This window comes from Tachypleus tridentatus, chromosome 9 (genome assembly GCF_004210375.1).
Source record: "Tachypleus tridentatus isolate NWPU-2018 chromosome 9, ASM421037v1, whole genome shotgun sequence".
Taxonomy (NCBI): Eukaryota; Metazoa; Arthropoda; class Merostomata; order Xiphosura; family Limulidae; genus Tachypleus; species Tachypleus tridentatus.
This window is the reverse complement of record NC_134833.1, coordinates 83,558,342-83,586,046: the sequence shown is the minus strand read 5'-3', so window position 1 is coordinate 83,586,046 and position 27,705 is coordinate 83,558,342. Positions and strand designations below refer to the sequence as shown.

Below are 27,705 nucleotides of genomic sequence, written 5' to 3'. Positions count from 1 at the left end.
ACAATAGCTGTTGGAAAGGTTATGATAGCTCACAAAATCATTTTTCTTGTAAGTTGAAATAGGTTATGCAGCAAGTTTAAATGTCAGGTTTATCCATGGCTAGCTCTAAATCTGTACCTCAAACACACAATCAAATGTTTGGTATAAGGAAAAGTAACTGTGCTATCTGTCATAAAAATTCTTCTGATTAAACAATTTTGTTTTGGCATAAGTCTTTAAACATCTACCACACCTAATGAGAAAAACAAAAAACTGTTACTTGTATTACTGTTAGGTATTAAATTAAACTTCCATACTTTCTGCTATATTTGGTATTGAGTAATAATAAGATAATTAGAATGTCAATGAAGTAAATAAATCATTTACTTTTGTTTCATTTATGCAAAAACAGAAATCTGTGTTCAACATAGAGCAAAAACTGTGCACCGATGTATTCTGTGAACAACACTCCAATTCAAGAAATTAAAAAAAACAACAAAGTTTGAATCATTTCTCAGTATAATTCAACAATTTCAAAAGCTTGAGGCCCTAATCTCACTGACCTTGTACATAAATTTTAGAACTAAGATACCAATACATGGCTAATAACACATAATTTAGTATAACTTTACAATATCAATTCAGCACAAGGATATTTAATATCTCATGTAATATTCAGAAGCCAAAGTATATGTGATGACAAAATATGAAAGATTGTTATACAAAGGTGTTTACTATTTACCATACAGTAAAAATATAAAGAAATATGTTGATATTTAATAATGAAAATGTAAAATGGGACCTACTTAGGCTATATTTATCATAATTTGCACTGGTCAATTACATTACTTTAAATATTACTTTACACAAGGCAAAATATTATTCAGTTATTACAGCTTTCAAAAGTTTCAAATCAGGTATCTTGTTCGTTTGTTTTTTAATAAATAAAACTAATTACTTCTTCATGAATGATTTTAGAAAGATATATTGTTTTATATTTCACATGACATGATAAATAATTGTCTGTAATTTTGATAAAGTATGCACACACACAGTTTCTCTGGTAAAGTGGTTCCTTGTGTCACAAGCCATTCAAATGTGTTTTAATATATAGGAAATCACTGAAATACATCAAACTTATGTATTACATTAAAGTAGTTTCATCCAGATAACAAGGTAAATAAAAAACATTTCTTTTGTGCAGATTAATTGTGTTCAAATATATGTTTAATTATTTTATTAAATTTAAATATATTGAACTGAGAAAAATTTTATTTATTCAGAATAGCCACAAACAAGTGTATTTCATGTTTTCAATCAGAAAAAACTGTTCTCTTTTTGGGTCCAGGGCCAGACGAGTGTGCCACAAAGTTAACATTATTTTCTTAGTCTGCCATGAGCACAAAATGTTTGGGAACCACTGCTCTGGTACTTAAGTGTTAGAACAAAAATCCTGCCATAGTTAAATTTTGTCAGTAAGTACTGACTGAGCCCAATCATAATACAAGTCTGCTAAAAATGTAAATGTTTCAGAGATAAAGTTGAAGAGATGGTTGGTATCCAAAAAGAACCACATTTCTCAGCTTACTGAAACACTGTAGTTACTACTTTCATGGAACATGGTGCCTCAATCTATCTCATGAAGTAACCTTCAACAGTCAAACATTTGATTTATACACAAATGTCAAATAGCATTTCTGTTCTGAAAGCCATTATTCCATTCACCACACTACTTCTAGGAATAGTATGACTGCTTGTACTTTATGTTAGTGTGATACTATCTTGTTACTTGAATGACAGACCATCAGAGTATGGACTATAAACACAAATGTATTCTGGTGCAGTTAATTTTCACACAGAAGGGGCTGTCTCATATTATTTGTATTTTATTCACTGTTTCTAGAATGATCTCCAATACATTGTATATACATTGAAACAGCATAAAGTACAACTTAAATAAAAAATTATGAAAACAAAACATTAACAAAGTAAAAAAACTTACATTTCACCTAAATAATTGATTACAAAAATAGATTAAGTTTCAAAGTTGGGTTTAACAAAGTACAATGGTGCACTTTTTGAAAATTTGAATTTAAAATGTCTTATAACACTTCATTATATCTGAATAAAACATGGTGGCTTTTCAGAATAAATATATCATTAGAACTATGCTGCAGTAGATGAGTGCATGTTAAAATCCTTAGTTAAGAGACCTTTATGAAGTGAATATTACTTATTTAACTTGTTTGATATTGTAGCAAACAATTAACTTTTATTATAGTTAGATTGCTTATCTTAATAATAACTCACCAAAAAGGGAACTCTCAGGTAATTCACCATTATCATGATTCGATATCTTTCTTTCTTGTATTTGCTTCAATAAATTGGCAGTATTTCTTATAGGACTTGCTAGTTTTCACATAAAATAAGAATTTTGTTCAGTCACAAAAAATAGTGAACATGTTTATAGGCACACAGCATTTTTGGCCTAATTTGTTTTTTTAACATTCTAAAAATCAAGAGTCTACCATATCTACATTAATTCCTAAAACTTTGTACAGTTAACCTTACTTAATAGTGTCCAGTTGACCTTGGAACAGTGAAATTTAGTTTAAACTTTACAAGAGAGAACTCATGAAGAAACAAACAAATCTTTCATTATTTTATCAAAAATCTATATAGATAGACAAATGCTTAAATAACTTGAAAATGTAGTTTAACTGACATATTGCTGTATTCAATCTGCTTAAGACTTTTTCAAATATAAAGTTCTTTGTTTGTTTTATTTATTATAGTTACAAATATATTTGTGACAAGTGAAATGAAATAAACCTTCTCCAGAGTATTAAGAAATCGAAGTTACATGCAACTGTCCACTGACAAAAATTAATTTACTGATTTAAAGCAGAGCATGGCTTCAGCTAATATTGAACTTTATACAATACCATGTAAACCATGAATGTTGTTTACACTATAGAGTTCTTATCTCATATTAAAACTGAACATTTGGTACAGATCTTTGCTAGTATTATTTTCAATTTAAAAGAGTACTGTTGAAGGTAAACATTATTACAATGATAGCAAACACATTGATTCAATTTTTGCACACAGAACATTCACACAAATTAACTACTTCACAGCTAGGTGCACTAGCCATTCCTACTCTTGATGTGATAGACTAGAAGGAAGGTATCCAGTCAACTCTACTGACCACTACTACTCTATCCGAATCAGAGAAGTTTACCATCACTCTCATGATGCACCCATGGCACCAACATTTCTCTTCTGGTGCATAAACAGTGGAACCATGGTATAGCATAACCATTTTACCATATTCTGCTCCCACATAATATTACCTGATTTTTAACTCACAGATTACCTTATTTTTCATTGGTAAAATGAAAAGCTTAAACTCCAGAAGAAGACAAAAAGAAATTCAAACAAAAGTTTGTAATGCACAAACAACTGATTATGTGGCATGCTAAGTTTACTTCAATTCTTTTATTAAAGCAATTAATGTCTTTTGACAATCCTTTATACAAGTCAGTATATTTGAAATCTGCTCATAATTAAACTGACACCTTAGAGAAAGTAAATACAGCAATTAAAGATAACCAAACACTGCTCATAAATTTTGAAAAACCTGAATCCCTTGAACATTTAGTGTTGACTGTCTAATATAATAATAAACAAACAGAAATACCTGAAGAACTGCTGAATTCCTGGTCATTTTCTGAATCTTTTTCACCATTTAGATGAGGGAGGGAGTTTGATTTCTCCAGTGGAACACTTTCATACATGGGACCCAGAACATCCATAAACTCTGCAACACTGTCCGAGTATGACATTGTCTCTATAATCTAATTAAAGGAAGAAAATATTTAAATACATAACAAGTAACAAGCAGTCAGCAAAATAGACAAATACATATTGGAAACACATGCACGTGTCATCAATCTGGGTCCATTAAACACTAAGTTAAAATTGCATTGTAATAAAATACTTTGTTATTCTAAGTTTGAGAGGAGCTTTCTTCAAATGTTTAATGTCTTATGAACATACAAGTTATAAGGACAATCATCATAAGACATATCATAAACAATCAATATTACTGAAAAGAACACAAAACTATTTGTATTTTAACAGTTTTATTATACAGACCACAAAATATGGACTCCACCTTTTTCAACTCTCCCACATAATTCTCCATTGCCTCTTCTCTGGGCATTTCTCCCAAAGCATGCCAAGCATCCCTGTTAAAGGAAAATAAAGTCCAAATGATTCAGCTAATTTACATTACTATTAAACTTTTCAAAAATTTTCATTGAAAAAATTCTTTTCACTCAAGCAGCCAAAGAAAAAGTTTAGAAATAATACAACAGAAAAACACATAAACCAATGTTTTGAAATAAGCCATGAAAAAGTTAATATCACTTTTCTAAATACAAGAATGTATACAAGTGACAGATTTACTATTATATATTTAGTTTAATATAAATGTTTGTTTCAGTTATATGTATATTTAGAAATGCATGTAATCTATATTGTTCAAGCCTGCATTGCAAAATTCCCACCTATTCACTAAAGTTGTAAAAAATTCATGAGCACAAGAATCAACACTGTACTGTGTGTGTATGTAAATACTAGAATGCCAGGAGTGTTGCCAACTGAACTTTCAATTTATAGACTGATGTGCCAAGAGACAGTTTTATATTACTAGTTTGCTATAGTTAGTAAACTATAAACCTTAGAAGCTATAACTGTGATAAAATCTTATCAACCAGAAAACTAGATATTTGACAAGGGACATTTATAAATTTTGAGTATTAGAAACCATTTAACTTCAAAGAATTAACTTCAAATGTTATCATTTGTATGAAGACATTACAAACCTTCATTGGTGAAAAATTACCTTTTAAACAGCACAAAACCAATCAAGAATACAGCTAGCTAGCCAGCTACCAATTATGTGAACCATACTGATATAAACTCAAAACTAATTCACTAATATTGAACTGCTGAAATATTCAGTTACAGACCAGATAGAAGACTCAATATTGCATGCAAATTCGTAAAACTTTTGTATATAAATCATTATTTGTAATAATTGTTATTATAAATTATTGTTCGTATATTTGTGTTAAGAAAGAAAACTGTATATGAAGCTTCTTGGCAAATATTATAAACTTGATACACATTAACATTTAATTAACTTCTAAATTAAAATTAAAATTCCAAGCTATTTGAAATCATAATACATAATATAATAAATAGGAGGATTGTCCAAGATAAATTATAATATGTAACAACAAGGAATATTAAAAATAAAGTATTATATACTTTATAAATATGTGCTATAAAACAACTAGTATAAACTGTTCTCACAACTACAGTGAGAATCATAGATCATATACCATTTAGTTTTGTTGATAACATCCCAAAAAGCAGGCCTGGGTTGAGAGCATGGTCCTTCTGTTGCTTGTTTAAAGTACGAGTAGAATTTAAGCTTTAATTCATTTGAAGGTTGAAAAGGTCCTGGAAAAATGTTGCAAAACACACATTAAATTTGGCTTTCTATACAATCAAATACCCAAATAATTCAAAACATTCACAGCAATTCAAAAGCTAAAATGTATAAATGGTATATTAGTTTGTTATAACCAAAAACAAGCTGAAACAAATAAAAATAAAAACACTGCACTAATTTAAAGGATCTCAGGGTACAAGCTATAATATGGAATATAAAATGCACTCTAGGTTTCGGAGGTGACTGTGGATGTAGAACCCACAGTGCAGTGGGGATACACTGTCTATCAGTCTTAACCTCCATTTGCCAGTCTCACGTAAAAAATAAAATAACATAAAAGAACAGCAATAGAAATTAAAGATACAGAAATATAAGTTAGGACAGCAAGATGCAGGTGCTCGAGCCCACAACATCCCACATCTTTATTACCTTTCACTGCCTGCAAACAGTTGTGGGAAGGTGACTGCTCTCCAAGGTAAAAAAAAAAAATTAATTGAAAAGTAAAAATACAATATATCATAATAATAATAATAAGACGAAGAAAAATATATGAGTAGCTTGTTTCATATATCATAAATTACACACAATGTGTGCAAAATACAGAAAAACACTATCTCCACATTTCTGATTTTGATACCTATAGGGTGGCCTTAAGTCCTTACCCATCCATATGTTATTATGTTATATTCAATTATGCATGTATTATAAATTTGTTTCCAGACAAATGGATAGGTCATGGTTCTGTAACATCCCCTGCACCAATGAAATGGCCCACAAGAAGTCCAGACTTGACAACATGTGATAACTCTCTTTGGGAATACATAAAGGACATTGTGTAAACAACGTTATAATACTAATGATGAGTTGAAGGCAGCTGTTACTGCAGCATTTGGAACATTAACCCCTGCTATGTTGAGGAAAATGTCTCACAGAACGTGGCGTCGCATAATATTATGCAGCGATAATGAGGGACAGCACACAGATGCACTGGATACATAAGATATACAGATGGGTAAGGACTTATGGGCCACCCTGTACTGTGATATTCAGATTTCAGTACAGGTTTTACAAGTAATCAAAAGACCAATTAATATTTAATGTTTCTATAAATCACATCATACAAAAAAGTGCAACTTTGTGTTTTTTTAAAAATAAATAAATAGAAGTAACAATACATTCATAAATATGATACTTTTCAGTACATATCATATTATCCAGTTTCCATTTTATCTCATATTATCAATTTACCTGCAAGCTACATATACAATAACAGTTCCTCAACAAGTATGTTTACCACTGTACATTGTTTTTGTTTTGCTTTTATACAGGAAGTTAACCTTCACATCAACTGGTTTACTCTGAGCACTCATGCCAAAAGTACAAAATTTTCCTTATTAATGAATATTTCTCTTGTTCCAACTTGTAACACTGTAAAAACTGTGCTAAAATGACTCTGGTTAGTTTCATTCACTGAAAATAAAATTGTGTATTAATGTTTTTAAACTACAAGCAAACTATAACAGTTTAAAGTAGTTGCAATACAACAAGGACATCATTATACATCTAAGTAATCAAACAAAAAACAAATATTGTGTATACTATTTAAAAAGGAAATTGTCTGTTTTCAAGAATTAAACAGACTCTGCTTTTACTAAAACAACTCCTGGTACAGAAAATTTACTCTCACAAACCCAAATAACATTTCATAAACTGGTTGACATAAAGAAATACTTGATTTAACACAACTCTGATAATGCTAGACTTTTTTTTTTTTTAAATCAGAAATAAATATATATATAAAGCAATTTTCACAAGGAAGAGAAGTTGAGAAATCATTTAGATAACAGCCACATGTATCAACACAAACACAGCAGTTTATGGTAAATCTTATGCATATGACAAGCTACAATTTTTAATTTTTATTACATTTGTATAATTGTTCAGCATCCTTCATTTTTAAGCATTATGCAAAGTTTTGCAAATACATAGCAGATTTCTGTAACCATTTACAGCTCACTAGCAACAAAAGTTTTTAAGAACTTCAGTAGTACACAAAATTTGCTATGTACATTGTACAATTTATTTAACATGCACGTCTACACTCAATAATAAACACACAATAAAACAACTAATGTCATGCCTTTGTATACAGATGTCCAAAGAAAACCATGAACATCACTAACATTGCATTTCCTTTTTAAAATACGATAAGTCAAAGCACTGATAATAACAATTACATTATTTTTTCTTCAATAATATTAATATCTGGCACCACTAACAAATTTAATCAGTTTTCATGTTGTTCATTCCTCTAACATTACATAGCAGAGTGGCTGAACTAATTTTTATTTGTTAAAAGACATGTTAGAGAAAATAACCAAATCAAGCAGAGAATGTTACATTCTTGAAAGAAAAATATTTTTACAACAGCTAGCTTTTCCTGTGTTCCCTAACTAAAGCATACTATATGGTATCACAACATTTTACTGTTAATATATGACTGCTACAACTATTACTGCCACATGAAACAACTGTCAGTGTATTTTACTGCCAGCAATAATTGTTTACAAAAGAAAACATTTCTTAGCACAGTGAATGACCTTAGTCTATAAAATTAAGTGAACTACTAAGCTATTACACTAAACTTCATTAAAAATATAATCAAATAATAAAATATAGAACCATATCACATATACTTATTGTTACTTTCATTAACAATACTGGTTAGACTTAAATATATGAAATGTTACTTTTCAATTATTTTTTCATTGTAGTACTTTAATTACAAAGATTGATTTGCACTGTTAGCCTGAGATATTATTAAGACTATGACTAAAAACATCATTAACATCAAAAATATCTGACTGATGAAACAATGCATTATAATCTTTATAAGTAGGAACATAAGAATACTATATGTAATTAGCTATGTTGATTCCCAAGTTAATTTTCAGTTTCTTGTTACACAACCTGCTCTGATCAAAAGTTAATCTTAATTATTAATATGCATAACACATATTAAAATGTACTATTATCTCTATTTTCTTACACACAAAATTGGAAAATCAATTACCCAGACTGATTGTCATAGATGCCAGATAGTTAGTTTGTTTTGGAATTTCGCACAAAGCTACTTGAGGGCTATCTGTGCTCGATGCCAGATAGAGTTGAGCAGCATAAATATTTGATCATTAAATACTTATGCTGCTTAAGTTATCTAAATTTAGAGCAGTTGGCTAAATGAGCTCAAGAACTGACTTATTTATCAGGTTTCTTTTTCCTTCCAGATTTTATGACCAAATTAAATTAAAGTTGGTAATTAAGTAAAAGGGGTTCAAGAGTTCATTTACATCTTAAATTTTTAGGATAGCATTCTAGTACGAGTGATAAAGTTAACAGGATTTTGATTATACATAAAAGAATATTAGCTATGAAACTAAAAAAATAAATGTTACTGTTTTTAAACATGACTTTATTTATTATTAGGGACATAATGATGTACGACTTGAAGCTCATGTATCATAATACCAATATATAATGCAAAACTATGTTTTAATTCTGAATCTGCTGTAGTTATTTATCTAAAAACTGTCAAAAAAGGTTTAGCTCCAAGATTTAGTAGTTGTATGTAAACTGCATTTAGTATATTCTACTTCTGTATAGCATGCCATGGTAAACAGTGAAAAACAGTTAAGTCAAAGTGAAAATCATAAGCCTGAAATCCAGAGCCCTATTGATATTTTGTGGATCAGCCACATGCAAATATTTTGGGTTTTCTGTCACAAAAACTGTGTGTTAATGCATCTGTTTGTCTTGTTGTTTTTTTATAGCAAAGCCATATTTGGCTATCTGCTGTGTCCACAGAGAAGAATCAAATCCCTGATTTTAGTGTTGTAAATCCATAGACTTGCTGATGACCCAGTGGGAGACATGCAAGATTGCCAGCTATACAAAATAAACATTAAATACACAGAAGATGGAATATAATGAACATATCAATGCTTGTACTTCAGTATCATGCAAAGGTTAATTTGGAGAAATTCTACAGTAAACTGATGTTTTTTGGGATTTAAGAGAGCTGTAACTACTTTAAATAGAAGTAAACAGCACATTCTGTATTGAGAAATAAATGTTGTTTTACTGAAATGGTTTGGTTGATTTAAAACTAAAACAATTACTTTTAAGTATATTAAACAAAGATGTGAAAGAGATTGCAGGCATTGCAATATGCATCATATCATGGCCTGTATATCACAATACGTCATATCATAAGCCTAGTGGAATCTCCCACCCTTACTAGTTATATGTCATTTAATGTATTGTATCCAGTTCTGGTTCTTCTATCTTAGAAAGACCACAGAGTTGTTGGAAAGGATTTAAAGGACAGCTGCTAAGATGGATAAGCCACAGTCATAGTATAAGTTAATATTCTTAACTTGTTCTCTCTTAAAAAAGAAAAGGATCAAATGGTATCTAATTTAAAGGGCCCATAATTATTAAAGGAATTAATAAGAATGATGCACAATATTGTTTTTTTATACAGGATGAAAGGATTATAAAATTAAAAACTTCAAAAGGTCAGGTATCTTCAGTTTAGACTGATTTAATTCTTTAGTAAGGTAGTATACTTGTGGGTCAAATTAACATCTGCAACTTTTAAAATAATTTAACAGAAGAATGGATATTTATTTGAAGGATCAAGCCCAGATTTATTGATTAATTTCTTGTTCACTGAGGAAAGCTGGGAGACAGGTCAACCTCAATATGTCAAAAAAGTGAAGGCCCCTGGAATTCCAAAAACTTATAATTCATAATTAATAATTTTGTTTGGTCACAGTTTTCAATACTTCATTACTATTAAGGTTAACAACTTTTGTACAGATAGTGAAATATCCATGAAACTACCAATTTTGTTTATAAATGAAAAAAAAAAAAAATTCCAAAGAGAAATGATTAAAGACATGCAAGTTGTCTTCAGGTCTTATCACATACACAAAGTCACAATTAAAAATACATCCGAGATTTTTCATCTAAATATTTACATTCAAACCATTTCCTTATGACTTAAAATACTCACACCAGCTATAATTCAAATACTCCACTGCAATACTTTTCAATATGCTGGTAAGTATTCTTGTATTTACTATTAGTAGTAGTCCAAGAGGGGTATCATAGTTTTAAACAGTTTACACTATCCAAGTTAAATTAAAATTACTTGTTTTATACCAACAACTGAACACTCAGCAGAAAATTTTATCAACAATCCAATTTAATTCCTTCAATGTTTCACAACTCCAACAGTCTTCTCACATTAAAAACAACTTTCTATACTTCCATACTTGTTTTCAGTATTCAGGACCAATCATTATGAGATACAGATAACTACAGCTAAATAAACAGCTTATAACCAATTATAGCAGTTCAACAATAACTGTGGTTAAAAGCAAGCTTGCTCTACCAATCAGAATTAAAAAGTAACTTATAATTTAATTATGCTAATTGTATATAGTAAGTTAATTTAAAATGCTGAAAAGATTGGTTATATAAGTAATGCAGTATTAAGTGTGCAGTGAATACCGAAATATTTTGCATGTATTTTCCTGACACTAAGATGTTATACATGTGCGTTTTATTACAAAGTTCATAAACAGTCCCAAGGTCAACTTCAAAGACTGTGTGTATGTGTGTGTATATATATATATATATATATTAAAATCTTGTGTCTTTCTTCTATAGACCTACAGAAAGATAATTATAATGAGTCTTTACAGACTGTCTTCTGCACATGTATTTCATTATTTGTATCAAACTTCTTCACTCCATATTCTTCTAACACTAATAGTACTTTAATTAATTTTATCAAAATTCAAACCTACTCCTCTGATTGCTCATTTTGTGTAGGTAACATCAACCTCCAAATATGGAAGGGGTAAACTTATCTCTCTTTCCTAACGTTATATTATTCAATACAATAAACTCCTACTTGTGCTTTGAAATATAAACTATTATGTCAAGACTTCATATTGAATTATACACTGATTTTGATAAAACCAATGTTCATTCTCAATCTTTCAGCTTTAAAAAGAATTGGAAAGTCTAAGCCTAGCAATCATAATGAACTCAAAACAACCTAGACCTATATGAAATATGTAAGTTCCATATTTCACTAAAGACATAACTAAGAATAACTCTTGAAAGCCTAGCCCAAGGAATTACTGAATATGAAATTATGGTAGCGAACTTGTACAATAATCTAAAACTTTTTGTCCTTTTAAATCATAATTTTCGTTTTATATATACTATAATTTAATAGCATTACAATTTACAGCTTCTTTAGTCATTACTACTACTATGAAAACTCTGGGTTTTAATTCGTACGTTTAAATTTAATCACTCACAATCATAGATTAGACATAAAGATAAAATGAATTTAATTAGTAGTATTATCCCGAACATACTAATACTTGTACTTACAATAATACTATCTAACTAACAACAATATAAGTATAAATTATCAGCATTGACGTAAGGCATTTTAACAGATACACTCACAGAGTTCAGGTTTCACTTACAAACAAATACAGTTGAAGTTCTACAAGTTACAAAATACGCTACAGTTAAGTAAATTGTTATAAAAACCAAATAGACGTGACTTACCAAGACATACGTAATAACAATAAACACAAAATATATTACCGGTTTTTGGTAATCCCCGAACAACTTTAACAGCAGCACGGAACTTATCTTCTGTTGTCATGTTTAACCAAAACTACCATCACATGAAAAACGAAAAGTAATAAACTAGAACCTTAACTCATAACACCAATACCATACACCTGTGTGACGTCTCTAATCATTTTCATTTCAGACCGCAAGGTGGTGGTGAAACCTCATTCAGAACCTGTATGGCAAATAACTAGAATTGGCTTGATCGTGAATATATTATTATTAATTCCTTGTGAGAGATATCACAGGTGAGGCAAAGGATTTCCCCCAAGGTTTTAATGGAGTTCAAAGACCAAATATGATGGACCTCTTCAAATTAAATAGTGGAGAAGTGCTTAAGAATACAGAGGAGATAAAAAAGTGATAAAAGTTGTTCTAAAAATTTTAAGCCACATAGTTTCATTTTTATAGTGGAAGAAATTCTAGAGAGCTTTATAAAAGAAGCTTTTCAGAAACATTTAATGAAATATAATATCATAATACAAATAAAAGCCAACATGAATTCGGCAAGAAAAATTTTGCCTTAGTAATCTGTTGTCTTTGTTGTTGTTTTTTTGTAGGTGTTACTTGTTTCCTGGATGATGCATGGCCAGAGATTTTTTTTAAATTATTTTGATAATATGTTACACAAAAACTAGTTGGTTTAATTGTAGAGTGTTTGACCAAGAGAGCAAAACGTTGCTATCAGTGGAGTCCAATCAAAGTTGTTCTTTGCTACTAATGCAGTGCCTGAGAAGTCAGTGTTCGGGTCTTTGTTGTTGTTTTTTTCTTATTTACATCGGCCCGGCATGGCCAGGTGGTTAAGGCACTCGACTCGTAATCGGAAGGTTGTGGGTTTGAATCTCCGTCGCACTAAACATGCTTGCCCTTTCAGCCGTTGGGGCGTTATAATGTTACTGTCAATCCCACTATTCGTTGGTAAAAGAGTAGCTCAATAGTTGGCGGTAGGTGCTGATGACTAGTTGCCTTCTTACACTGCTAAATTAGGGATGGCTAGCGCAGATAGCTCTCGTGTAGCTTTGCGCGAAATTCAAATCATTTTTTACATTATATATATGTAGTTGGTTTGTTTGTTTACAATTGAACGCAAAACTACACAATGGGTTGTCTGTGCTCTGCCTACCATGGATATTGAAACCCGGTTTCTAGTGGTGTGAGTCCGCAGATATACCGCTGTGCCATTGGGGGGTATATATACATATATATATATTGATGGAGACATAATTAGTAACGTTTGCTTATGACATGATACTTGGGTATTTCTGGTCTACTGAATGTTTTGAAATTTTGAAGAATGGCTTTGAACAGTTGGAAAGTTGGCACATATATTTGATTACAAATCAAAAACGGTTATTTTCGTTTCATTATCGAAGAAATGGTATTGATTTATTGGAAAGGGATCAGAGAAATTTTACTAGGATAATTATTCACATAGTAGAAGGGTTATCTTCTCTTGAGAAACTGAGGGTAAGTTGAAGTTTACAAATTATATAGGGAATCAATAGGATGAAGGCCAATAGCTTCTTTGTGCTATATTTTGAAAATAAGAGAACACAAGCTTAATGCCCCCTAGTGGCACAACGGTATGTCCACGGTCTTACGCAGCTAAAAAACCGGGTTTCGATACCTGTGGTAGGCAGAGCACAGATAGTCCAGTGAGTAATTTTTGTGCTTAATTCCAAATAATCAATAATCAGTCAGAAGCTTAAGACTTGAAAAATGCTGAATAAACTCCAATTAAGGTAGTTTTATTTTTCTGACAGGTTGATCGTTTTACAAAATGAGTTAACGTCAGCAATAGTGGAAGCAAGTCCAAAGTTTAATTCCCATAGCTCTATCCCTTTCATAACCTTTCATATCCCTTTCAAAGTTTAATACCCATAACTCTATCCCTTTCATAACCTTTCATATCCCTTTCAAAGTTTAATACCCATAGCTCTATCCCTTTCATAACCTTTCATATCCCTTTCAAAGTTTAATACCCATAGCTCTATCCCTTTCATAACCTTTCATATCCCTTTCAAAGTTTAATACCCATAGCTCTATCCCTTTCATAACGTACATAAAATATATGTTCAATACAAGTTTTTAAAATTTCAGCTCAAGCTTTTTTTAATAGTTTGATTTAGTGAATGGGACAGTCGAGATGGACAAATAAATCTCCTGTTGTCCTTAAATATTTTGCAATGTTATTATACTTAGTAGTGTTCTATATAATCAGGAATAGTTCAATATGAAATGCGCTAATCCGTTAAGTATTGCTTAACACAAAAGGGCGCCAGTAACCAAAGTCGTATCCACACACCAGGTTTCCACAATAGTTACGCTATCTCATTTGTCTGATAAGATTGATGTTTGAGTGAATAGAAAGAGGTCAGACTGATTTCTCTTGATCTCTGTCTCTTGTGATGTAACGCTCTGGAAATTGTAATAGAGCTCTGTACATTGTATACAATCGTCTTAACTTTTGGTTTCAATTTATAAGTTTGAAATGCTGTTTGCTCCGTCAGTTGTTTACTAGAAAACTAGCCAAAGACTTAGAGCTACTCACAACAAATGTGTAATAGTCATATCAGTATCATAAAGTCACATTTTTATAAGTTGAAATAAAATGCTTTTGTTCTTTCAAAGTGGAGTATTCTATATCAAGTCTCTATTTCTTTCGGTCGAACTTGATTGAACAACACCCTGCAAACACTTCAGAAGACTTGTAGTTCTATTAACTTACCTGTTGCTTATACTTTTATCTGTTAATAACACATTATTAAAAACGGACAGAAATACATTACGTTTCAGAATTTGCGTGTGTGATGTCAGTGACTCTTCGTTGCTTATTTAACGTATCATAATTAAATGCATAATCTAATAGTATTTAGATTTTTAAGAACGATTTTTACTACGTGTGTCTTATTATTGTACTATGATATTCCTGATTTAAAGAAATAAATATAGGTGAAATTGTGTGTTTTGTTATAGCAAAGTCTTATTGGACTATCTGCTCAGCCCACTGAGGGGGAATCGAACCCCTGATTTTACCGTTTTAAACCCGTGAACTTACCGCTGTACTAGCGGGGGTCTATATAGGTGAAATAACTTCATGACAAGATATTCAAATATCTGTTTGGATTTAATGTCAACATGAAAAAAAGAAAAAAAAAACAAGTTTGACGAAGACAAAAAGTAAGCGTTATTTACTTTACTCTACATGCCTTCTACGTTGAAGAACAAAGTTAAGATAAAACTTTAAAAAAAAACAAATTAAAGTATAATCAGCACATAGAATAATGGGCCTACACGAAAAAAACGTCACTTTAAGCCTTGATCCTTTCATAATAGAAGCTGATGTTACTAAAAACACTAAAACTGCTTTTGCAATTAACATTCTGTCTATAACTGACCAATCATAAAGAAGATTACAAGAATCCGGAAGCATCTCTTCATGTGACAGCCACAGAACAGTCCCCAGGTAGCTTGCATGATCGAACCATGCCACAGAAAGTAACACCTGAAGCAAAATTTAGCACTTGACCTCGACCGGATTTCGTGTTTCGAATCAGGTCTTAAAACAATTTTCAAGTTTTGTAGTTACGAAATACGTGCTGTGGTAAAGTGAATTATTAGATTTTTGAAATTACGTTGTGGTCAACATTTTTTGCATATACTTCTAAAATTAAGTTTTTCCTTCACCCATGTACAGGTTTAAATGGATGTTCCGTGTGTGTTTTTCGAGCTTGGTAAATAAACATTATCTAAAAATAACAATTTTTTGGAAAAGTCAGACATTAAAGATTTGATTACAGGTTGAAAATAGGCCACTTGTGGAATAGTTTTTAAAAAGTTATTTTTTCAATATGATATTCAGTTACTGCATAAAAGCTATGTGGTTAAAGTGTCTAATTTTTTACATTGTTACTCGCCATCATATATGAGTGGTAAATGTTTTTTAATTTTGGTTTTACAATGTAATATTTTTAAACGTTTTTCTTTAGTTAAGTATGCGTTCCTCGATTGTGCGATGGTAAGTCTACGGATTTACAGTGCTAAAATGAGGGGTTTCATTCCCCTCGGTGGACTCAGCAGGTAGCCCAATGGGACTTTGCTATAAGAAAACGTATACACGTAAGAGAGAGAAAAAAAAAAGCACGTTTAAACATGCAATGTTATGGTAATTCTAAGATCTCGTAAAATAAAATTAATCGTAAATAGACTTACATCTACAAGATTAACCACTTCAATTATGTTTATGATTTACCTTTAAAATCATAAATCTCTTTAATTAACACAATTTTTATAAGAGACTGTTTTTTGAATTACGCGCAAAGCTACACGAGCACTATCTTTGCTAGCCGTCCCTAATTTAGCAGTGTAAGACTAGAGAGAAGGCAGCTAGTTATCACCACCCATCGCCAAATCTTGGGCTACTCTTTTACCAACGAATAGTGGGATTGATCGTAACATTATAACGCCCACACGGTTGAAAGGGCGAGCATGTTTGTTGCGACAGGTATTTGAACCCGCAACCCTCAGATTACGAGTCGAACGTCTAAACCCACCTGGCCATGCTAGGTTTTTCGTAAGAGAGATGAATTGAAAAATTCCATTAGAAAACACATTCAGACTTAGTTCACATAAAATCCCATAGATGGTACTAAGCTCGAAATTTTTAGTTTGTCGTAGGTTGCATTGATCAGGTCTGATCTTTTCACTTACGAAGAGTTCTGTACTTCTACTTGTTATCATTACAGGGACAAATAACTTATTTTCAGCTTGAAACAGCAGAAAAATGTCCACCTTTCAAAATCTTCTGTTATAATTTTGTATGCGTTCATTATTACACATATATATATGTATACACATATTCATAACAAGAGTCATAGTTTTGTCAATATATATATACACGTATATACACACATATGCAAGCATAAAAAATGAATAATTTGAAATCAGATTTTCCTAAATATTTGTCATATATCGCTTTATAAACTTTCATATAGGCATAAACATAAAAGTTCGTGTTTCTGTAAAACTTATGTAAAATACATAATGATTTTACAGATTTTTATAATGGCTGATTGATAGAATACCTATGGAGTAAAACTATCAAACTTTATAGCACAAAGGTGTAAAAAATGCTAATTATTTCATTGTTAAAACTCTTCACGAAATTTTTCAATGTGAGGGTTAGTCAAATCTCAGTTTGTAAAAAGTGGTTCAGAATATGACAGACAGCAGGTTTTTGTCAACTTCCATATTTTCTTTTATATTATTTATTTTTTATATAACCATTTTCTCCTGTCTCTTTGTTGAGACTATCTTTTCAACTGTACTTATGCTATTGTACTACACTTTTCCTGTTTTCTGACCATTGGCTATCCCTTTACCTTGTGGCTATTTACCTACACCATGGTTGTTTGTGTTCTAAAGACGGCTATTTAAGTAAAAGTTGAGCTAACTACTCTTTGTTTTAAAATATTCCGTGATCATATTATGATTTTTGCATCAATAAAATATAAGAATTGCTACTTAGAGCTTTATTTTTAGAGACAGCTCATTGATATTTTATCTCATTTATTTTTGTTGTACTGCTTGTGAAGGTCATTAATGTAACATTTAGTGTTGGTTAGGGAGGTAGACAATGCTTGGTATTGGTTAATGAAACAGTAACCCAGGCAACACAGAGGCCACTTATCCCCAACTGTGTACATTGCCCGCAGGTAAAAAGACATTTCATCGCGTTAGCTTTTAGTTTGCACACGTATTGGAAACATAACTAAATAAAAATGAAATAATGGTAGGTGTAATTAAAAAAAGCAAAGGTAGACGAGCTACAACACCTTTATGAGAGTGTTACAGAAGAAAGCGATCTGTCAGATGCAGCAGACGGACTTTCATTTGTAGATAAACCTGACAACCTACAAACATCAGGCTTCACTTTGAAAAGTGGCAAACAGATCTGTAGATCAAAACGAGTATAGAAGAGCAAATGCTGCAGGTTTTAGCATTTCAACTTGGTCAAGTATGGCATAGTCTGGTCTGGAAATAGAAGCATCCACAAAAAGTTTATCTACGCTCTTAAAAAAATTATACAGCTAAAACTCAGACTCGAAGGATGATGGCTTGCAAAAGACTTTTAGTTCCTGAGGCAAAGAAGAAACGCTGGATATCCGAGAAACTTATAGTTGTGGAGAACAATGAAAAAAGGGGTCATGGACCTCAGTCAGAAAAGTCTGATCTTCCAAATTCAGAGCTCACAGAACTGAAAAATAATTTGTTAGAAAACTACAAGTTCAAAAGAACAACAAACTGAAATAGAAAAACAAACACAAGTTTGGTACAAGAACTAGTCATGAAGAACAGAAAAGAAACAACAACTTACAGTTTCCCACATTGGAGAAATTTGCAAAATGAGGGATACTACATCATGAAGCTCCAAAGTGAATATAACTTCATACAGTCCTTCTGTGTCTACACGAGTATGGTAAAAACAACGAAAGAAACGCCATATTGATTGCTCTACTAAAACTGGAAACCAAGTACAGGAGTGTGACCTGTTTGAGAAGGGATATTTAGCAGTTTCCCTAGATGTCATTGTAGGGTTTCATGGTATTATTGAAGTCAAGTTCCCACTAAAACCTAAGGACATGACTCCTTCACAGGTTACACTGTCAATTAAAGACTTCTGTTGTACTTTACTCGATAATACTTTGAAACCCATACATATTATTACCAAGTAGAGGGTCAGCTTCATGTAACTAGTATAACATTATTTATATACCTCTCGACATAAGTATCGAACGAATCCATCGAGATAGCATTCTTTAAAATGAAAAATGCTCCCTAAACTGGATCGGTTTTATTTTCATGCACTATTGCCAGAAATAATAGATCCAAGAATGACAAAAAACACGGTTTTACGAGAACTAAACTATGTTATTGAGGTAAAAAAAAAAGATGAAAGTAAAAAAAGAACAAAATGAAATATAGACAACCTTCTATAAGGTTTATTTGAACCTACTTTTTGATGTATATATCGTGTTTTGTTTGAGACATAAAGGCATCACCAGCCTTGTGATTTCTCTTTATTATTGTGCGTGTCTTCAAACAAGTTGTATTTTAATACATTTATACTATTAATCAGTCTTTACGTTACAAATGTTTGTTATTATTTTCAAATGCAAGCATTTTTAGTGTAAATAAAAACTTTAAAACATTTGCCTTTTCACTTTATCACAGTTTACAATATGACATCACAAACCACGTGGCTATGTTGTTTATTCTAATATTTTTTACAAAGTTACATAGTTCAACCTCTCAAACAGTTTGGATTTACGTTAGTTTTAATTAATATAAAAATATTAAAGGTGCATTAAGAAAATAGTTTATAAATACTTTCAATACCCTGCAGTTATTTCGTTGTATTATTACAAATAATATTTATATTAAAAATGATTACAACTAATTGCAGCTTTTGATCAGTTTGAACTTAACTAGTTCAGTGACGTCAGCTGGGCTTTTCCTAGAAACTTGCTTATTTACCACCTACATATTTCAAATAACAAGTATTTGTAATTGTTCAGTGTCTCCTGGAGCGGAACTTTGGCTGTAAGCGTAGGGACACACGACCCCTATAGCTATGGCAGTCATGTTCTCTCTCTTGTCGTTTGAGTATGTGTATGGGAGGGTCAGGTGTGCGTTGACCTCTTTCTCTCTTCTTTACTTTATTTGTCACAATGTATGGACAGATATCACATGAGGGCAGGAATAACTCAGGCCCCTGTCAGGGCAATGTCCATGTATCATTCACCAATACATTTGGTGCAAATATATTATTTCTCTCTAAAGTTCCATAATAAGTCGCATTTTCACTAGAAGGAACTTACTAAGAAACATTTACATAAATTACCCTTTCAATGTTCATTAATGACTAATGTGATGTTTTATTTCTAGGTGGCCTTTTTTTTTTCAAAATCATTTATTTATTTATTCTTTTTAACCTAATGTATGAGTTAATAGGAAAAAGGTGTTTAGGACTATCTTCATCATGTAAACAGTACCTGTCAAGTTCGCCCACCGGTTCGTTTTCCCTCCAGTTATTATCAAAGTAATTTATTGTACTATGTAATAGTCCATTATTGGTATGTTTGAATTGTGCATGAACTTTGATGAGATAGATCTGGGTACTTTATTTGTCGTCGTGAGTTGTGTATTTTGTATTGTCTGTAGTTTGTTTTTTGCTACATATAATGATTTATAAATGTATTTTTTTTTATTTACACAAATAGTTTCATATTATTTACTTTCAGTTCATACATCTTGAAGATATCTCTCGAACGTAGTCACTATAGAAATTCTTACAGAAAACTAGAAAGTGGTTTTATAAAACAACTTATTACTTATTTATGTGTTGTTTGTAAGTTTTATTAATTCTCAAGAACTGTAGTTTTATATATCTCTTGCAGATTTATCTTCATACGTTTTTGTTTTGTTTTGTTTGGAAATTTCGCACAAAGCTACTCGAGGGCTATCTGTGCTAGCCGTCCCTAATTTAGCAGTGTAAGACTAGAGGGAAGGCAACAAGTCATCACCACCCACCGCCAACTCTTGGGCTACTCTTTTATCAAGGAATAGTGGGATTGACCACACATTATAACGCCCCCACGGCTGAAAGGGCGAGCATGTTTAATGCGACGGGGATTCGAACTCGCGACCCTCAGATTACAAGTCGAACGCTTTAACCCACCTGGCCATGCCGAGCCACCTGTAATATGTGAAATGAAACTAATATCACCAATCACTGTGATCTCACTATGCACACAAAGTTGGCATTTTTACATTCGTAAGTATATATGCAATGTAAAAAATGGTAATTTTTAGTACACGAGAACACTTAAGTTTATAAAGTGGCATGTATGATTGCAGCTCAGGAATTGTGAACGTAGGCTTCGTTTTCTACAAGGTAACAAACTCTGTTGATAATTGCTTACTAGGCAATGTCTTTCATGCACAATGAATTTTAGGCTAACTTTCCCCACTTAAGCGTTTTGAATTTATATTATTAGGTCCGTCTCGAAATCCATGTTTATTATATTCAAAGTGTCTGGACAGTATTTTCTGTGCTAGTGAAGTTGTATAAACTCCCATATCGCTGAAACAGTGCCCCTCGCTAGTACAGCGGTAACTCTACGGATTTAGAACGCTAAAATCAGGCGTTCGATTCCCCTCGGTGGGCTCAGCAGATGGCGCGAGGTGGTTTTGCTATAAGAAAAACACACACACACACACACTGGAACAAGCATCAGAAAATAAATCGAGTTTTTAGTTTTACTTCATTTATTTATAGTATACTCATCTAAGACAATTTGTATTAAGAATTCAGAGTCAATACTATAAGTTTAGCTTTAAGATATAATATTTAATTTCCATATAAAGCATATCTGTCATAAAGACCAATACACAATACAAAATCTATAAAACTTGAACTTATACTTCAGATAATATATATCATAATGTTATAAAACCAATAACACAAAATATAAGTGGACAATTCTCTATAGATCACTAATAAACTTGAGGATTAGCACTCTCACTATGTTGTTTATTAACGGCAATCTGCTTTTATTGTTACTAGCTTTATGTTTTCGTGGATTTTATAATTGGCTTGTATACATTCCTAAATATTAGCTTGATCAATCGTTGAGGTTGTGCTGTAGGCTGGTAACAAAGGTCCGTTGATGGTCTGTGAGAGGTTAAATCTTGACCCCCAAAAATTCCAAACAAGAGGGTAGGGATCTGTAAATCCTAATACCCGGCAATTTAGATGTGGGAGGAAAACGGGAGTACACCGAAAAAACCCACTTTTACTAACCAGATGCCGAATGATATATCTGGTTAATGAATGAGCTGAAAAAATAAAGATAATTAGACAAGATAAACATTAATAAATGAGGTAGAATACGTTAGTAAATTGGGTTAAGTGTATTAAAGGGTGAAATATGCATTTTCCAAGAGGAGGGGGTTGCTGATATATCGGTGAATTGGACTGTAAGCGGGTTACGGTTTACTGATTTTTTAATAAAATTTAGTGGCTAGTTGAAGTACGCGTGTTTAAACAGCTGGTTTGTCGTGTATTTTATCAAGGTAACAGTGAGGAGTGTAGCATAGTAAACTGTAATGCTTGTATTTTCTTATTTAAAGAGTCGGGCATGTTACCATAGTCGACCAGGGGTCTCTAACGTATACTTTGTATATGTACATAATGGTGTAAGGGGTACCATAGTCGACCAGGGGTCTCTAATGTATACTTTGTATATGTACATAATGGTGTAAGGGTACCATAGTCGACCAGGGTCTCTAATGTATACTTTGTATATGTACATAATGGTGTAAGGGTACCATACTCGACCAGGGTCTCTAATGTATACTTTGTATATGTACATAATGGTGTAAGGGTACCATACTCGACCAGGGGTCTCTAATGTATACTTTGTATATGTACATAATGGTGTAAGGGGTACCATAGTCGACCAGGGGTCTCTAATGTATACTTTGTATATGTACATAATGGTGTAAGGGGTACCATAGTCGACCAGGGGTCTCTAATGTATACTTTGTATATGTACATAATGGTGTAAGGGGTAGTCATACCGCTAATCCTTCGAAGGAAGGAAATACGGAGACTAATACGTGATAAAATTGTGTTAATGTGGGTTGACCAGGTGAGTTTAAACTTAAAATGAATTACTAGAAATTTAACAGATATGGAGAAAGGGGTCACAGTATCGTGAATATTGATTTGCACCTTGGACGTTCTTTTCTTTTTCTTTTTAAAACATCTATAGAATAAGATCTTTTGTGATTTGTGGGGATTCAGTGCTGCCCGCCATTTGTCACACCAGTGTGTGATGGCGTTGATAGTAGTCTGTACACGGTAAGCGGCTGTAACAGGGTTAGTGGACGTACTCCAAATTGCTGTGTCGCCGGCGTATTGATAAATATGAATATGAATAATGGCGGTGAAAGGAATGTCATCTACGAAGAGAATGTGTGATAAAGGGCTGAGCATGCAGTCTTGGGGAACTCCAGCTAGTAAAGGGAACGAGTGAGAAAGTTCGTTATTAACTTTAACTCTGGCGAAGCGTTTATTTAAAAAGCTAGCTATCCAACGGATAAAGGTATTCGGAATGTTTATGTAGAACAGCTTATAAAGGATTGTTTGTTTGTTTGTTTTCTGAATTTCGCACAAAGCAGTGTAAGACTAGAGGGAGGGTAGCTAGTCATCACCACCCACCGCCAACTCTTGGGCTACTCTTTTACCAACGAATAGTGGGATTGACCGTAACATTATAACGAGCCACAGCTGAAAGGGCGAGCATGTTTGGCGCGACGGGGATGCGAACCCACGACCCTTAGATTACGAGTCGCATGCCTTAACACGCTTGGCCATGCCAGGCCGCTTATAAAGGAGAGAGTTATGCCACACAGAATCGAAGGCTTGTCTGACATCGAGGAATACGCCCACGGCAACTGGTTCCGGTTAAAGGTTTGGAATAGGGATTCGGTAAGTCAAATGAGGTGGTCAGCAGTTTGACGTTTTCGCCGGGAAGCATTCTGAATATTTGATAAGAGGTTATTAGTTTCAGCGGAGAAACTAATAGTGAATATTTCTCTAATAGTTTACCAAGGATGTTGAAGAGGCTAATAGGTCTGTAGTTTGAAGGATCAGACAGGTTAGATGAGGAATTGGAGATGACAGTGATAGTGGCTGTTTTCCAGTAATTAGGGTAGTAGACATGCAAAAAGGAATAATTGTATATAGAAAGTACATGATTTAGAAAGTTTAGGGGTAGATGTTTGATGGCTTGTTTATTTTTGCAATCTTCTCCGGGGGCACTGTTGCTTTTGATTCGTTTGGTGGCAAGTTTGAGCTCGGCTTACGTGAACGGTTTGGTGATATAAGAGTTATAGATGGGAAGGTCTAAACTGAAGTTGAAAGTTAAAATTTCGTGATGTTAGGATATGAAATTATTTATAATAAAGATGTGAGTGTTGTAGAAAGTGGGAAGGTTAGGTGTAATGAAGGATTTCTTGAAAACTTCGGCGAAAATGGTGCATTTAACTGTGTCAATAGAAGCTGTTTGGTTGTTATGTACTAATTTATGGGAGTTAAGGTTAAGTGATGACTTACCATCAACTAATTTAACTTTCTTCTAGAATTATTTAGGATGGTTGCGGGAATTGTCTATTGAGGTGCAGAAGTTTTCCCATCTAATTGTTTGTTGTTGTTTTATTAGTCCTTTAATGGTATTATTTGATTGATTGATTAATGTTTTGAGGTGTTCATTACGTGTGGAGACAAAAAGTCTACGTAGACGACGACTTTGAGTAATATGACTATGGATTTCCGGAGATGAGATCCAGTGATGTAACAGCGGGGTGCGGGCCTAAGTAGGGATGACAGAATGGAAAGCATCAGTAATAGATTTAGTAAAAAGATCGTCAAGGACTTGGGGGTCAGAGATTGAGGGAGGTACATAGAAGGGTATGTTAGATAGAATAGAGCTGAAAGCATCCCAGTTGGAATTGATAAGTTAAGGGTAGGTGGTGTGATAGGGGAAAATCTAGTAGAATTATCAAAAAGACGAAGGAAAACAGGAAGGTGATCACCTCCAATGTGATCATTGACTTGAAAGTCAGAAGTATGAGGCAGAAGATTAGGAGTTACTATAGCCAGATCCAGGATATCTTGGGAACCATTAACATGTGTATGTGTTGGATGATCGTTACTGATATATGTTAGATTGTTCGAATGTAAAAAGTTACGAATAATAAGTCACTTACGATTTTGGTACGACAGAAGAATTCTTTATGCTTAGAATTTAAGTCACCAAGGATTATGGAGTGTTTGTGGAGAGAAAGGGCGTATTGTAAAAAAAACAGAGTCGGGGACTGTGAGAGACTAACATAAATTAAGACTCGGGTGAGGGGGGAGTTATTAGGATTAGTACTGTACATACATAGGCCCCGCTTTTAAAGTGGATTATCTGACTGATTGCAGTACGACACAGTTATGCATTAGTTCCATCTATTGGTGTAAATCAGTAATATCTGTTTCTGAAGGAAAATCTCAAGCTGCTATAGTACATCAGAAATTATTTTGATTCATTTGTTTGGTGTGAAAATAGTTCTTGCTAAGTGCCAAGCTGCCCACGAGAGATACCAAAAACTAGTTTTAAGCATTATAAATATCAGGACTTATTGTTGATCCAGTTAGAGTAGACACTGAAGGTTATTGTCCCTATTTCTAATTATCGGTATTTAGGTCCTTCGGGTGACCTGGGAGGGTCAGGTACAATCATGGTGTTATTGATAATTTTATGTTATGGACAACTGTTAAATGTTGAAAGCTTTCACAAACTTTAATTAATGAGCATTCAATTCCCCACGAGGTCATGTTTTTTAAACGTTTATTGTTTACACTTGGACATACTCGCAACATAAAATAGTCCATGTATTCCGACGTTTTTCACGTCGTGGGCTCATTCTAAATGTATTTACATAAATACCCTTTTGAACACACTATACAATAAACAACAAAGTGATGAGTTATGTAGGTCTAGCAATAGGTAACATATTACTAAACTTATGGTACATATTTAGGGGCGAGAGATACTAAGGCTCATTTTCATCATGTATGATATAGTGATCTAGTGCGCGTAGCGTTTCATTTTTATGTGGAATTTTTGTAACGTATGTGAATGATCTGCGTAGAAGACTGTTGGTTGTATGTTTGCGTGTTTATGTAGGGATTTCGAATTTGTTGAGCGAGAATACTTTATAATCGCTAGTAAGTAGTGTATTTTGTTATTTTGTAGCTTAATTGTAATTTTCTTGGGAGCCACATTGATCCAAGCTAGACAAGCGTAGTCTATTATTAGTTGTATGTTTTGTTCGTTTATTTTTAATGTTAGTTGGTGATGTTCTTATATTATTTCCTAACAGACTTCCAATTCGATTTATTCTTTGCCAAATTTTGTTTGAAATTTCATTTATGTTTTTTCCAAATTAAATTTATGTCATAGGCTGATGTAGTTGTTTCGAGAAATATTCCATTAGATTTAGTTTGTGGTTCATTTTTATTAGATTCTTTAGTTTTACCAGTAACAAGATTTGTAATTTTAGTATATTATTCTTCATTCGTTTTTAGAACAGGATTCAGAGATGTTATTTGATGAGGACTGTAAATAAGTAGCCGCTACTGTTTGTTTGTTTTTTAATTTCGCGCAAAGCTACACGAGGGCTATCTGTGCTAGCCGTCCCTAATTTAGCAGTGTAAGACTAAAGCAGTGTAAAGCTAGTCATCACCACCCACCGCCAACTTGTGGGCTACTCTTTCACTAACGAATAGTGGGATTGATCTTTACTTTATAACGCCCTCACGGCTGAAAGAGCGAGAATGTTCAGTGCGACGGGGATTCGAACCCGCGACCCTCAGATTATGAGTCAAACGCCTTAACCCACCTGGCCGTGCTGTGTCACAGCAGGAAGAAAATTATACCATTTTGTATTCAAATGGCCATGGAATATTCTGAAATAAATAATAGAGCTTTGACATTTTTTATGCGTTTTACAACAGCATATCTTTGTGACAAAACATACAGCTACAAAGACCAAATTTGGAAATAGGCTAAATATTGAAGATGATTTGCGCTCACAGGTAACAATCATAGACCCAAATATTGAACTACTTTGTGAACAAAAGCAGGCCCATCCGAGCCACTGTACTTTTACTGATATAAATTTTGCAAGCAGAAATTTTTGAACAAGTAAGTGGAAGTAAAACATTTTTTTCTTTAATACTGACATTTTAAATAAATTTATATTATACAAGCTTGAAGTAAACTTCATCTGGTGCTAGTAACCGATTGTTCCTATTTTTAGTGTATTTTTTTTATTAAGGCTCTGGAATGTTTGTTTGTTTTTCTGATATGAAACTCTGCAGGTTTTAAAAAGTTTGAGAACCCCTGCCCAAGTAATGTTAAATTTTAGGTTCAGAAAAAGAGAAAGGATTTTAAACGCTTTTAATGTTAGTTAATCAATAATATATATTCCATTATTATTACTCACTTTCTGCTAACGATTCACAAGCTTCTGAATGCCACTTATATAAAATTATTGGAATTTGGAGAAGAACGTAGATTGGACAGTTTTGACATTTTCATGTGTTCCAAGATCTTTTCCATCAAGATAGTTCTGCAAACTTTGGAATAGATGATAATCAGATGGGACAAGGTCTGGAGAATAAGGAGGATGTGGAAGTTTTCCCAGTCTAGCCTTCAATCTTTGCAGATGTGATCTTTGCTGTATGAGATCATGCATTATCATGGTGTAACACAATAACAATACCTTTACGATCGAAAAAAGCAGGCATCTTTTCTTTCAGTGCAACATTTAAGCGCTCTAACTGTTAACAATAG

At 32.7% G+C, this 27,705-nt stretch overlaps 1 protein-coding gene across 4 annotated transcripts in view; it reads right to left on the bottom strand.

Annotated features, from left to right (window-relative positions):
• The window catches only part of LOC143225642 (acyl-CoA-binding domain-containing protein 5-like), a 35,906-nt gene extending 23,501 nt beyond the window's left edge, over window positions 1–12,405 (bottom strand). The window contains exons 1-5 of one of the 4 annotated variants that reach the window (XM_076455428.1): window positions 12,203–12,401; window positions 5,394–5,514; window positions 4,160–4,232; window positions 3,683–3,839; window positions 2,290–2,388 (exon numbers count right to left, since the gene is read on the bottom strand). In XM_076455428.1, coding sequence (XP_076311543.1) covers window positions 2,290–2,388; window positions 3,683–3,839; window positions 4,160–4,232; window positions 5,394–5,514; window positions 12,203–12,263 — 511 coding nt within the window. In that variant the 5' untranslated portion in view covers window positions 12,264–12,401. Of the gene's footprint in view, window positions 1–2,289; window positions 2,389–3,682; window positions 3,840–4,140; window positions 4,239–5,393; window positions 5,515–12,202 lie in introns of those variants that run through there. The other 3 variants (XM_076455431.1, XM_076455429.1, XM_076455430.1) reach the window with 3 other exon arrangements.
• Window positions 12,406–27,705: the final 15,300 nt, after the last annotated feature.